The sequence below is a fragment of the Ips typographus genome, linkage group LG6, assembly GCF_016097725.1.
Source record: "Ips typographus isolate SLU linkage group LG6, UJ_Ityp_2.0, whole genome shotgun sequence".
NCBI lineage: Eukaryota > Metazoa > Arthropoda > Insecta > Coleoptera > Curculionidae > Ips > Ips typographus.
The window spans coordinates 11,076,812-11,090,256 of NC_138427.1; the positions used below are offsets into that span (position 1 = coordinate 11,076,812).

Here is a 13,445-nt window from a genome sequence, read left to right on the forward strand (position 1 = left end):
GCTTTAATGCGGAAATATTTGTACTGAAATTTGACCAAATTTCGGTCGTTTAATGAGAGTCCGAATAATGAAAAGTTTCACAACTAGCTTTTGGCATACCTTAACCGCTTTAGTTAGAACTACGTCACAGAGCTCAGTTTTTTATTGACTCAATTGTTCGGTCCTAAATTGAATTTAATAATACTAGATCCAAATACTGGAGGATTATAGGAGACTAGACCATTTGTTGAAAGAAAATTAATTACTGCTGAACGTGAATTCTAAAGGCTTTATAACTAAAACCTAGTAAATTAAAATGCTAATTTTGAGAATGGTAAAAGTAACACTACAATAGTGAATTTTACTATTTTAAGCAACCTAGACCTTAAACCACTTAAGTTAGCAGGATCCTCTCAACTAAATTAAAACTTTCCATCCTAATGATTTTAGACAGAAAATCAACATAAAATTTCCTAAATTATTAAACATAATAATATTGATCAGATTGCGGTATGATGCTGGATATTGGAAATTGTCGACAAATATGAAATAACGTATTTATTATTATTACACATTCCATGCAGGTTTCATAAATTAGTTTCCTCTGAGGGTGTAACTTGTTCGGTAAAAAACAAATATGATTTATTACCATAAAAGTCTATTTGGAAATAAATTAATGTGATTAACTTAAAAACGTTCAAATTGTTGCATTTTTAGAGAAATTTAGACCTAAACTTCACTATAATTAGTCCAGAACTGTTAATCTAAACCCTTTATAAAATAGTTGTAGCGTAAACTAAACTCTACTAGATTACTAGAATAATCAATTCTATTTTCGAACTTAATTTAACATTGCCACATGTTCAAACAACTCAATTTAATAATGCTTGGTACACTAAAATTACAACCTACTGGAGGTAAATATCAGAATAATATTTCGCATATTGAGCTGCAAATTAATAAATTACGTTAATTTTCTCTGGTTATAATAACAAAAATTCTTTGTTTAACGTGTTTTGACTAAATTTGTTTTTTATTTAGATTCAGTTGATTTCAATATGCCAAAGCAAACACAGTCGTAATCGAGTTGGTTTCATTTAGCTTTGAATACAATTTGTTGTGTTTGCTTTAGCAAATTATTTGTAAATCAGTTGTAATTTAGATTAAAACAACAAAACTTAGTTGCCTGAAGTTTTTCTTTCAATCCCCTTAATGTACCAAACTGTAAGAACTATAAATTGTAAAGACTTAAAAACTTAATGCGCTCTTTAGAAGTTTAAATGGGATACAAAATCCTATAAAAGTCTGCTAGAAAGTTAATGTTGCAGCAATGCAGATTTTCTACCTGACAATTAGTACTTTTTATACGTGGAATTTACGATGCGTAGAAAACAAACCCATTTAGAAACGTAACGTGCCTTGAAATTGCTTGTTGTTAGTTCTTCATTGGAACAAAACTCGATTGAATCAGTAACATTCGTTTTCCTTAGTTTTAATAATTAAACAAATAACACACGCTATTTTGTTGTTAATTTAATTAATGATGCCCCAGAATTTCTAAAACGTGCAGTAGTCAGTAAACATTTTCTTTATTAAGATCGTTCCCAACAAGCTGTGTTGAAGCTGCAAAGTTTATTTTACAGGACTAATTACGTTTGCATTTTTTATAACGAAAAATAAACACTCGAGTTTATTATGTAGATTAAAGTTAAAATATTATTATATCAAATATGTAAAAGCTTAAAATGAGCAAGTGGTTAGCTTTAATGTATTTAGTTCGAAATTGTTGTTTTTTGTTTTAAGTGGATAATTAATTTAATAAGAAGTCCACATATGCATAAATCTCCGGACAGTGGGTAGTTTGTGATTGGTCAAAAAAGCAGCTTCCAGCTTGCTGCTTTATTTGACCAATCACAAACTTTGACCAAACACCCACTGTGCTGTAAGTTATGCAAATACTGCACATAAGGATTTACCATCAATTTTCTTGAGTTTGAACTTAACTTTTAAGTACGTTAAGCCTCATATACGCTTATTGACTTAATTAAAAGTTTAACGCTTAGTTAACGGCTAAGCTCGTTTCAAGTTTTACGTAACTATACAAGATTGTGCCCTTATCAGGTTCGTATAGAGAGTTGAAATTATCTGCTTTATTATGTATTCAAATATGGAAAAACTGTTCTGAATGCAGTTGGTTTAAAAGCATTTTGCTAATAATTTATTATGCGGTAGTAGCAAATGAATATAAATTAAATTAAAACAATGTAATTAGTAGCATTGGCAGAGCAGAAATGTACATTTTTTGCATTTTAACTGAGTAAATGCAAGTAACGTTTAATTAATAACATAATATATTACAAAACAAGGGTTGTTAGAGTAATTTTACGCACAAATTACCCTGTCACTCAAAAACTTGATTTACAACATAAAACGTTGATTTGATTGATTGAATTTTGCTCATTTTAAAGGAAATTTTACGTAGTTTCAATAAATTACAGACAAAATGGCGTTTCAGGCCGCCATTTTGAATTTTTTGTCAAAATATTGACTTGCACCTCATTGTGAAGGAAATGTTGCTAGTTTCAAGAAGTGACACCCAAAATGGCGTTCCAGGCCGCCATAATTTAATTTTCCCACTCTATAGCAGGAAAGTCTATATTTCGAGAACAAAAATAGTGTGGGAATGTTATCTATTGCGCACGCTCGTAGAAAAAAGTTGTTTTATAACACACAATTATTTAAGTAAAATGTTTGCTAATTTGCACTTTAATTAAGTTCAACTCGATTAACTACAGGTTGGTCGGTTCGTAAATATGCAATCCCAAATACAAACAGCAAAGGCCTGGACTATAACCTTGTTAAATGATGGTTGGCCTCAATTTTAGATCGAAACGATGCGAAAACAGAACGTAATAATGTGCTGTTTAAATTCTACACACACAGGCTATCAATTGAGTGATTTGTAATTCGAAGCTTCTCTCCTTCTCATTTAAAACTCTTCGCAACAAAAATACTCCAAATAATTTTACCACCGGAATAGAATCAGTTATCACCTAATTGTCTGACTAATGAAGCCAGATTTCAATTTTCCCTTAATTGGTACTGTTGTAGATGTTTTAAGATGATTACAGTGTCTGTTTAGCACCAAAAGTTTGTTTTAAGCGTTTGCCAGCTAACACAGTCACACACCAAAGTTATCTTGTTTGTTTCGCAGAACTTAGTTTGGAGGGAAAGCTTCATTAGTTACCTGAAATTCATTACGAAATTGCCTCTGTGATGTTTCTGAGTGACTGGGAAAATAACTTGATGTTTTTTATTCACTCTGAAGCTAATTTTGTTTTCCATTCTTGTTCGATTAGGTTTCTTAATTAAGTTGGGTGAAAAAAGAAGAAATAACGAACGAGGCCCCAAATTTTTTTTTTGACGATTTACTGAATACTTTTCGGATCTGGTGTGACAAAAAGGTTTTTCCACATTTCCTTAGTATCGACAGACAATAATAAAGAGCGCCTCAGGACAGGAAAATTACGAACCAAACTGATTGCCGTAAATACCTCTCCAGAATTTAAAGGGACCCGTTACGGCGTTGCAATTTTTCAAATCCAGTTTCGACCCACATTGTGGTTTGCCATAATATTCCACATTCATCTTGTCTCGGTTTCTCTTTTGTATTCCACCGGAAACAGTTTCCGTCCTGTCGCTCTTGTCTGCCACAACTTGGAGAAAAAAGGAAATCGCGCGGATGCCAGAAATCACGTTTCTTTTATCAGCGTAAGCTTATGACTTTTAACACCTGTTACTGTTTTTGATTAAATCGATTGTCTAGCCAAAATTGGCCGAAAAAAAAGTGATTTTCAACTACAAACAACTGATTTGAGACAAAATTATCCCTTAACCATAAAACTAACTTTATTAAGCCAATGTCTTGATCCGGAATTTAATTAATAATTTAATCTTCCTTAGGATTAGGTTAAGTAGCTGCAAAGCCTTTTGAACAGTAAAATATGCAAAGGCTAATGTTATCTTTATCAGCTTTGAATCTGGTTGTAATTTATTAAAGTTACATGGTTTTTGGTCTTAAAATGTCATTTTTTCCAAAAACGGTGCTTTTTTGAAAAACTACTACTCCTTTTACTTTTTACTTTTTGAAAGGTAACTTTTTTATTTGATCATTTTCACTTGAGGATTCCAAAAATGTGCTTAAAACAATAATTTTCTCACTCCAAGTGTGTTTTACAGGCAATTTTGTTCGTGACTGTCAAATTGTGTTTCTGGCAGATCAAACGCTGGCAAAGAAAAACAGACACCATTTTTCTCCCTGATTTTGTAGTTTTTTTATGTCATTGGATAGAAAATATTGAAATAAAGATTCCAAAAATGTGATTAAAACCGTCATTTTCTCTCTTCAATTGTGTTTTACAGGCAATTTTTATCTTTGACTGTCCTTTCACACTGTGTTTCTGGCAGATCAAATTAGACACCATTTTTCTTCTTGATTTTGTAGTGGTTTTTCATGTCGTTGGATAGAAAATTTAATGAGGTTTCCAAAAATGTGCTTAAAACAGTCATTTTCTTATTTCAAGTGTATTTTACAGGCAATTTTGTCCTTGACTGTCCTTTCAAACTGTGTTTCTGGCAGATCAAACTATGACACAACTTTTCTCCTTTAATTTACCCGATTTTAAAGTCTTTTTTTTATGTCATTGGATAGAAAATTTAATGAGGATTCCAAAAATGTGCTTAAAACAGTCATTTTCTTACTTCAAGTGTGTTTTACAGGCAATTTTGTCCTTGACTGTCCTTTCGAACTGTGTTTCTGGCAAATCATACTTTGACACCACTTTTCTCCTTGAATTTGCATGATTTTATTGTTTTTTTATGTCATTAGATAGGAAATTTAATGAGAATTACAAAAATGGGTTTAAAACAGTCATTTTCTCACTCCATTTTCATTCACGAAAAGAAATTGTCAAAACTACAGCCAAAACTTTGACTGTTATACTGAAAGGAACACCTGTCAAATGTTTAAAATACTTACGTACATTTAGGTTGCAAAAACGTATCAGACAGCAACTTACTGTGTTAGAAATAAATCGGTCCATAAAACTGGACTTTTTTTGAAAAACAAAATCTGCAACACTACCATTGCTGTACATTTTTTCGAATGTTCATTAAGCCTGGGATGTTCACGGGGAAGATAATAAACGAGGATTCTGGCGGCATAAATTACATTAATTTTCGAAATTCCGCTTGCGCGTATACCTTTATTAAGGAAAATTGCAATTTAATTGAGTTAGGTCGATGTAGACTGCGAATTTATTTCGTTTTGGATGAACGATGCTACTTTTACTCAAAAAAAACCATTGAGAGGGAAGAGGGGGGGGGGCAGATGTGTCACCGTAATGCTTAAATAAGAAAAGTTCCGTAGGCGCTTTCACAAAGTTCTAAACAAGTTTCCTAATATATGAAAATGGGAGGACGAAAGTTCTTCTTCCGAATTCGAAAATAAGATTGAAATAAAGTTTATTCATTCTGTTACTTAAAGGAGCGCAATTTCCACAACAAATTGAGTTGCCTGGTCTGAAAAAATAGCAGGAAATTTAAACACCTTTATAGAATTTTAACTAGTGAAATATAGAAAATTCTTAGTTTAATTTAACAAAAGACCGTATTGCCCTTAGGCAGAACGCAAGGAAATTAATTACCATCATGGATAATTGCTGTTTCGCTCGTCTCTGTTTCGTTTACAGCCAACAAGCATTTCCGTTGATGTGTATTTTGATCGGGGAATGAAACATCAAGCTGGAAATAGTTCAAACAAGACACTTAGCAAAGATTAACCAGCTACAAAGACACAAACCTAGGCTTGTTTGACTTCATAGCAAAGATACACAAAAACCGGAAAATTACCTTAATATCTAACATTGTCACCTGCTGAACTTCTGTAATAAATATAAGCAAAATTACACCCTGAAGAGAGTTTCTTAACGTTGATTAAAATACTTTTCAATTAATTTTATCGTTTCAACTTTGCAGGAACGTGCTTAAAAGGATAAAAAGTATCCACTAGTTAAGTTAATTAGTGCGGTGATCATTAATGAGGTAAAAAACAAATTAAATACTTGTTAATGAATGTGAAGGTGGAAATTTTACCATAATCACTGACACTCTTACCATGCATTAAAATTTTGTAATTTAAAGCACAAAGTTGAGAGAAAAAGAGATAAAAACTGCTAATTAATTTAATCAAGCGTCTCGGGGAAAGAGCTAAATCTTGTAAGCAAATTACTTGACTTTTTACTGGAATCCTGGCGGAATCAAAAAATTTCTCTAAGGAAATGAAATTAGACTTTGCGGCAAAAAGCCTTTATTTAATAAATAACTCAGATTATGACGGAAAGGTATTACGGCGTGGATTGTAAAAACCAAACCAATCCCAGGAATGAAACCGTAAATAATGCTTGGAATTTATAATAAAAACGAAATGGGAATTTCATCCTGTTTGCTGATTTTGAACCAAATTCGTATTAGTTTATAAAAGAAGCTCTATAAATCCTGCTTGTAGTAAATTTAATTACGATAAAGCTGTGAATGTAACGAATTTTATGAAACAACGTTTTCACGTAGCAATTGAAATTCATTCGTCGTTCAGTCGGGAAAAATTACGTCTGAAAAGTTAATTGCCCACAGTGAACTCCCTATTTTTATAGCGCAGAATTAACCACAAGAAAGTTTATGAGCACGATTTTAAGTTAAGAACTCCAGAAAATTCTTTTAGACTTAAAAATTACAAATGTTATGATTTGCTTCTTCTTCTGCAGTATTTGAGTAAAACACAGGATCTGTTTGTTGTTTGTGATTGGTTAAGGCAGCTTTCGTCCTCAAGGAAGTTAAAAGACAGATGAGGGTTTCGAGTTTTAAAACTTTGTTTAGGTGTATTAATTTTTTGAAACTTCTAAATTTAAGGATTTTTGAACATTTTACACAGTATTCAAGACACTTTAAGCTAGATTGTTTAAGAAAATTAAGGTCCTAACTCTAAAACTAAATTTTTAAAGTTTCAGTCCTTCAGGAAACTAAAACAGCGATGAGGGCTGTGAGTTTTACAACAATTTTTTTGTCAATTTTTAGTGTGAGTGTTTACTCGACTTTCTTTAATAACTTTTAACTAAGCTAACTGCTTATTCGCAAGTGCGTAGACCCGAATAAGCTGTAAAATGGATTCAATGGTGAGCTTAAATAAAGTTGTAAACTCCCCCAAGGAAATTTGGATCTTGGTAAATATTAGGAACGACAGCTCGGGTAATCCATCATTTGACAAAAGTTTAACGCCCGAACGAACGAGACAACACGACAACGTTGATGGTGAACTATCGACGTTTGCCTCATATTTTCCTCAACGTGTTTTCCAACCCGCGAACGATAAACGAGGGTTGTTTCGGTATTAGACGATCGCAATTTGTGAAAACAGACCACGTTTTATCGCATTTTAGACCGTAGTTTTCTTATTAGTTTACTCTTTTAGTAGGGCATCTGATGTTCTCTGCTCTCTTACAATATTTAAGAAAAAGCAATATTAAGTTAAAGAATTTTTACAGTATAATGATAAAATACATTTACAACATACACTATCTGAATACATTAGGTTGATTAAGATCATAAGAACAAGAAATGATATTGAAAATGAATGATAAAATCACTACAATTTCCTGTTCACAAAGAGTTCCTAGAGAAATACACGCGCATTTTTTGAGAAAAAAATTAGATATACAATATCTGTGGGTGTCCCAAAATTGAGATACGACCTCCCAGTTGACATTTCAAATGAAAACCTTAATTTTTTGTTGCATTTCTGGATTCCTACGAAAATTTCTTGGTATTTTTCATTTATGTCAATATTCATCTTAAAAAAATTAATGTTGAAAAAAAAGCTTACGATCTGAGCTATCTTTTCATTTCAATCACTTTTAGTCGTCAACTGTCAAATAAGCAAGTTATTAAAACATTTTATGAATAGTGCACAAAAATTTTGCTCTAAAATTTTAGAGATAGAGACCGTTATTTTTTAGGTTATTTTTGATCTCACCATTTTGAAAGAAAACAACAAATTTTGATGCAGTTTGTCACAATACAGGGTGGAAAAAATGTACTCACTCTACCTCACTAATCACAGAAAACTCAGCCTAAATTTTTAGAGAGAGAAGAAAGAAGAAAAGGCGGCAAAATAAGCGAATTGCACCTAAAATTCTTCTAGAGTAAAAGAAGAAAAATTAGAAGAAGAGAACAAAACCAGGAAAAAAACTTTTTAGGCTAAAATTGTGTAACTCTCCCTTAGATATAATTTTTGATCCAAAAATTGTATTCTAATAGATTAAAAGAAGATCAGAGATTGCATTGGGCATTGTCGTTATACAGGGTAACCTAGTTTTAGTCTCATCAAAATCTGTGCTGTCCCAAGTTACAGGGTGATTGAGGAAAATGATTCTACTAGAAACGGTTTTCTCATTAAATTTGGTTTAGACATTTCGGAGACATACAGAGATATTTGCGTGGACAGTTTGAGACTTTGTGTACCTACTGTAATTCCAAACCAATGCAAACCAGGACATTGCCTTAATGCAATTATAACTGAGTCCAATCCACTTGGAAAATGAAATTACTTTGTACATCCTATTCGAAATGTGTACATTACCAGGTATAAGTAAATTAACGTCCAATTGTAGATTTGGATCAACTGCACACATTTAATTTAGTTAACTAGGAAATATGTATAATGTAACTAATCCCAGTAAATATTACAGAAGACTTTTAACGAAAAAGTACTATACAGCTAATCTATGACAACTCAAAGCCTTATTTGGCTAACAGCAAAACTAGTTTGTGTGAAAGTAGTTAAACATCGTTTTACTTGAATTTACAAGCAGACTGAATATAAATTACGAAAGTTTAGATTAGGGTTTACCCTTAAAGGGATTTAATTGAGTTTGGGGCGTATTGAAGCCTTTTTTGGTATGGTTGTGACTGTTGTGAAACTTATTAATGGAATAGCGGTTCCTAATCACACTTTTAAAGCCATCATTGTTCGGGCGTAAGTTTACCATTCAGTTAACACTCGAATTGTTCCGGGGTCTTTAAAAGACGTTTTATTAAAATCTCCGGGTGCTTTAGATATAAATCAACAAAGTTTAGAGGGAAGTTTACGCTTCAAGGTTGTAGAAGGTAAAGTTTATTCTTGCGTACCCTGATCATGTATTATTTCACTTTTGAATTAAAACAAACCTTTCTAGAGCATAAAGCACTTCATCATTTTTCTAATTACCGTTATAATCTAACAAATTATCGCCTCGGAAACTTGGTTAAAACAAACGACAAATTTGGAGACCGGAGGGGGGAAAAGTTAAGAATTTTCCGCCAGCTTAGATGAAGTTGTGAGCTTTCCTCAAGGGATGCCGGCAAATATCAGACGCGACAGCTTGAGTAATCCATCATTTGACAAAAGTTTGCTTTCCAGTTCCGCAAACGGGACATGCCGGCGTCGTTTCGTTACAATGTTACGTTTACTACCAACGACGTTTACTTATTTAATATTTTGTCGAACACGTTTCCGAAGCTTTGACGATAAAATACTAAGATTTTTTTTCTCCTATGACAAATTGAAATTAATTTTTAATTTCCTCACATTTGAAGAGCTAGGGTACAAAACTTAAAACACCATTTTTCTTCGCAAAAAATTAGCAAAACCGGAATATTGAATCTTGTTTAAATTTGCTATTCTAAAACACCAATGTAATCAAGTAATCCTGTTTTTTATGTGTTTACTCGTGTTGTAGCTTAAAGAAAGTGAAAGAGCAGTTCAAGACTGACATTTTGAGTCTTTTACGTTCCTTAAAATCCAAAAAATAACCGAGATACGGAATTTTCAAAAAATTTGGTTAAATTTTTAGAAGAAAGTAATAAAGTCGGTTAAAGTGACGAAAATTTTGAGCGGGACCAAAAATGTCTGAAATGACTTTCTGCACTTAGTAAATTAAGTTTACACTCATTTACAACAAAGCGTAAATGCAGTTACAACTGGCAGATCATTAGTTGAAAATTTAATTGTTTTTTGAACACCCTGTAGATTTTCAGCTTAAGACAATTTTGAGCTTTATTCTCAAAAATTGCCAAGGTTACGGAATTCTCCAAATTATAGACCAAAAATGTTCTGAATAACTTTCAGCATCCAGTGGACTAGGTTTACATCCACTTATAACCAGGTAAACTCGGTCACAACTGAAAGAACGTGAGTTTCAAATTTAATTGTTTTTTGAACACCCTGTATATGTCCAATCGTGTTGAAGTGTGTACGAAATTGAAGATCAGCTCAAGATGAACATTTTGAGCTTTTTTCAGTTGCTGAAACCCGAAAAATGGCGAAGCTATGGAATTTTCAATAATTTTCAAACAATTTACAAAAAAAACGTACAAAAACTCGAATATCTTGGAAACGGTTACAGTTAAGAATACTTTGTAAAAGACAAAAAATGTCTAGAATGACTTTCTGCACTCATTGGACCAGGTCTACATTCACTAAGAACCGAGAAAACTCGGTCACAACTGTTCACAATTTTGGGTTACAACCTAAATAATTTTTTTTTCCCTCTAGGGACTAAACCAATTTAATTTCATTTTTTGCGTTTTAATAAACCGGGACGCCCTAAATTTACCCTATTACTCACCTGACTCGACTAAATTTACCAATATAATATCAAGCTGTATAAATCACGGTCTAAGAGATTTTTATCTGGTCCGGGAGTTTCTCCATGGAAAACTCAAACACAAATATAAATTACTAGCAAATCCGGTAAGATTCGATTACGGATTTCTTTGGGAGGAAACTCTCTAATAAAAATGCAACATACAACCCGACTCCGATTGATTTATAGACCTAATCGTTATCTCAGTCATTTAGCGGTCCGAACACTTTCCGGCCCCTTTTTTTTTCTGCTCACAAAGCGATATTCGGATTTCTTTCCAGCTGGAGAAAAACGTTTCCAAAAGTGGATTTTCCCATAATAGTTCAAATCAAAATGTTTGAATCCACTAATTAAACGGATGCATGTTTATAAATTTAACGAGAGGTATACTGCGTCCAACGCAGATTTCTAAACAAAGCAGTTGCCATGAAAAGGATTTCCACATGGAAAATATAACGACGTTTTCATTGCTTTTGTCTGCGAAATATGGAACTATAAATCGGGACTTTTATAATAACGTGAAACATGTAATGTTTTTTAAATAGGGGATTGGTTGCCCATTTGAATTTCGTTCGTTCTGTGAAATGTAATGTTTTGTTTGTTTCAGTGTTGGCTGGAGTTGGAATCGACTTCATATATCATGATCGGTTTCCTGGATATTGGTTAATGTAAGTAATGTTTTATTAGTGTTACACTAAAAAGAAAAGTGCAGTGTTTGCGTAAATCACAACATCTGTTTTTAGTTTGTGATTGGTGTGGATCTCTGGGTACAGATTTACGTAAACGCTGTAGATATAGCATCCAAGTTCAACAATTAGAATAAATTTGATGTTTGTGTCAGTCAGCTATAATTGATTGAAATCTGGCTGAAAACTATGTGTTTTGATTGTGACAGGTCAGATGGAAAATGGCACAGTCAAATCAAAATCTAGATTGTCTGGAGCTATACAGGATGATTCTAGGAAGTATAAAACAAAACATGATTAAAAATCACATTCGACTAATAAATGCCTAGAATTTCTACGGATTAGCAAAAAGGGCAATTGAAAACTTTTGTGAGGGTTTAAAAAAGTTTTTTAGTGGAATTTTAGTCTGGCAGAATATTAATATTTTTTTTGTGTATAAATCTAATAAAAAAATAATTTTTTCAACAATGGAACACGTAAAACTTTCAACAAAAGCGTACCAAATAGCGCGTGACAACTTCATTTTGCCCAGCATATTTCAGCTACATTCATTATTCCCTCGGCACCGAATCATTTATTAAATATGCCAAATTAAAAGCGTTTTATGATTTTTGTGCAATTTTACCAGGGGCGCCAATTTGTGAACTCGTTCGGAATTAAAGTAATTGCGATACTTTTAAAACTGTAGGAATAAATTGGCGAGTGCTAATTGAAATTAGCGCAAATCCATTTCTTGCGTATTGCTGGTTGTGGTTTTCGACAAAGCCCATAAATAATTACAAATATTAGATGGAAATTGGATGCCGTTGGCACGATCATAAATATTTTAGAACTCGAGCTTTATTTAGGTTTAACGTCGGCCTCATCTTTATTTACCGCCTCGTCTACCTGAACTTTGAATTTTATACTTCACTTATTGGATCGGTTCTCAGATAAAAGCTAAAAAGGCTTTAGGGAACACGATCTCTGTCCTATCCCGTTTACAAATTATGATAAAACATAATGGGATTCGGTTGGCTTTGAACAACACTTTAAGATCTTTATTTTCATTCATTCAAGATATTCTATAAAATGGCAAAGCTGTCAAGTGAATTATTGTTTTCTATATATTCATTTAAAAAAAATAAAACTGGCAGTCTCTAAGGATTTATTTTCATATTTAAGTCGAGAAAAATGGTATTGAAATATTATATTGTTTTAAAAGAGATTGCCTTGTAGAGAAGAACGAAGCAACAGTTTATTCAATCTGACCATAATTGCTATATCAACATCGTAATAAATGATGTCAAAAGTTAAAATATAAGATGCAGATTATCACTGCCCGCAAAATAATCAAATTAAAATTCAAAATAAGTCTTGACTTATTTTGAATTTCTAAATCAAACTTTCAAATTCAAACATTGACGCACGGCTGAAATTTGAAAATTGATTAGACAATCAAATTTCATGTCCGACAAATCAATTTTCATAAACTTTGACTTTTCTCTTTATTTGTAAAGTGACTTCCAAATTGAAAAATTAACTTTTATAGCTGAAATTTGACTATCAAGTAAATTTTTAGAAAATTCCCATTTTGGGTAAAGTTTTCATGAGAATTAACTAGACAATCAAATTTCTTGTCCGACAAATCAATTTTCATAGACTTTTCTCTTTATTTGTAAATTGACTTTCAAAGTTTTAAATTGAAAAATTGGCTTGCTTGGCTAAACTAGTAATTTTGGGTCAAATTATTATAAACACTGACTAGACAATCAAATTTCATGTTATTATTATATATATATAGTCAAGTTAATTTTTATCAATTTTTACTTTTCTCTTCATTTGTAAAGTGACTTCCAAATTATAAGACTGAAAATTGATTGTCAAGTCAACTTATCACAAAAATTTACTTGAAAGACAAATTACAAAACTCTGTATTGACTGTTTTTCTTCTTGATTATTTAAATATAGTCAGGAAACACGTGATCAATTCTTAGTTAAGGTTAAAATTTAAAAAAAAAATTGCACCCATACTTCCATTCCAACTGAGGTTATGTTTAAGGAA

General features: G+C 32.2%; 1 protein-coding gene across 1 annotated transcript in view; it reads left to right on the forward strand.

Annotated features, from left to right (window-relative positions):
- LOC145730746 (uncharacterized) overlaps positions 1-13,445 on the forward strand; it is a 40,347-nt gene that overhangs the window by 16,433 nt on the left and 10,469 nt on the right. Inside the window, exon 3 of the mRNA XM_081982111.1 lies at positions 11,323-11,383. Within this exon, the coding sequence (XP_081838237.1) occupies positions 11,323-11,383 (61 nt within the window). The remainder of the gene's footprint in view (positions 1-11,322; positions 11,384-13,445) is intronic.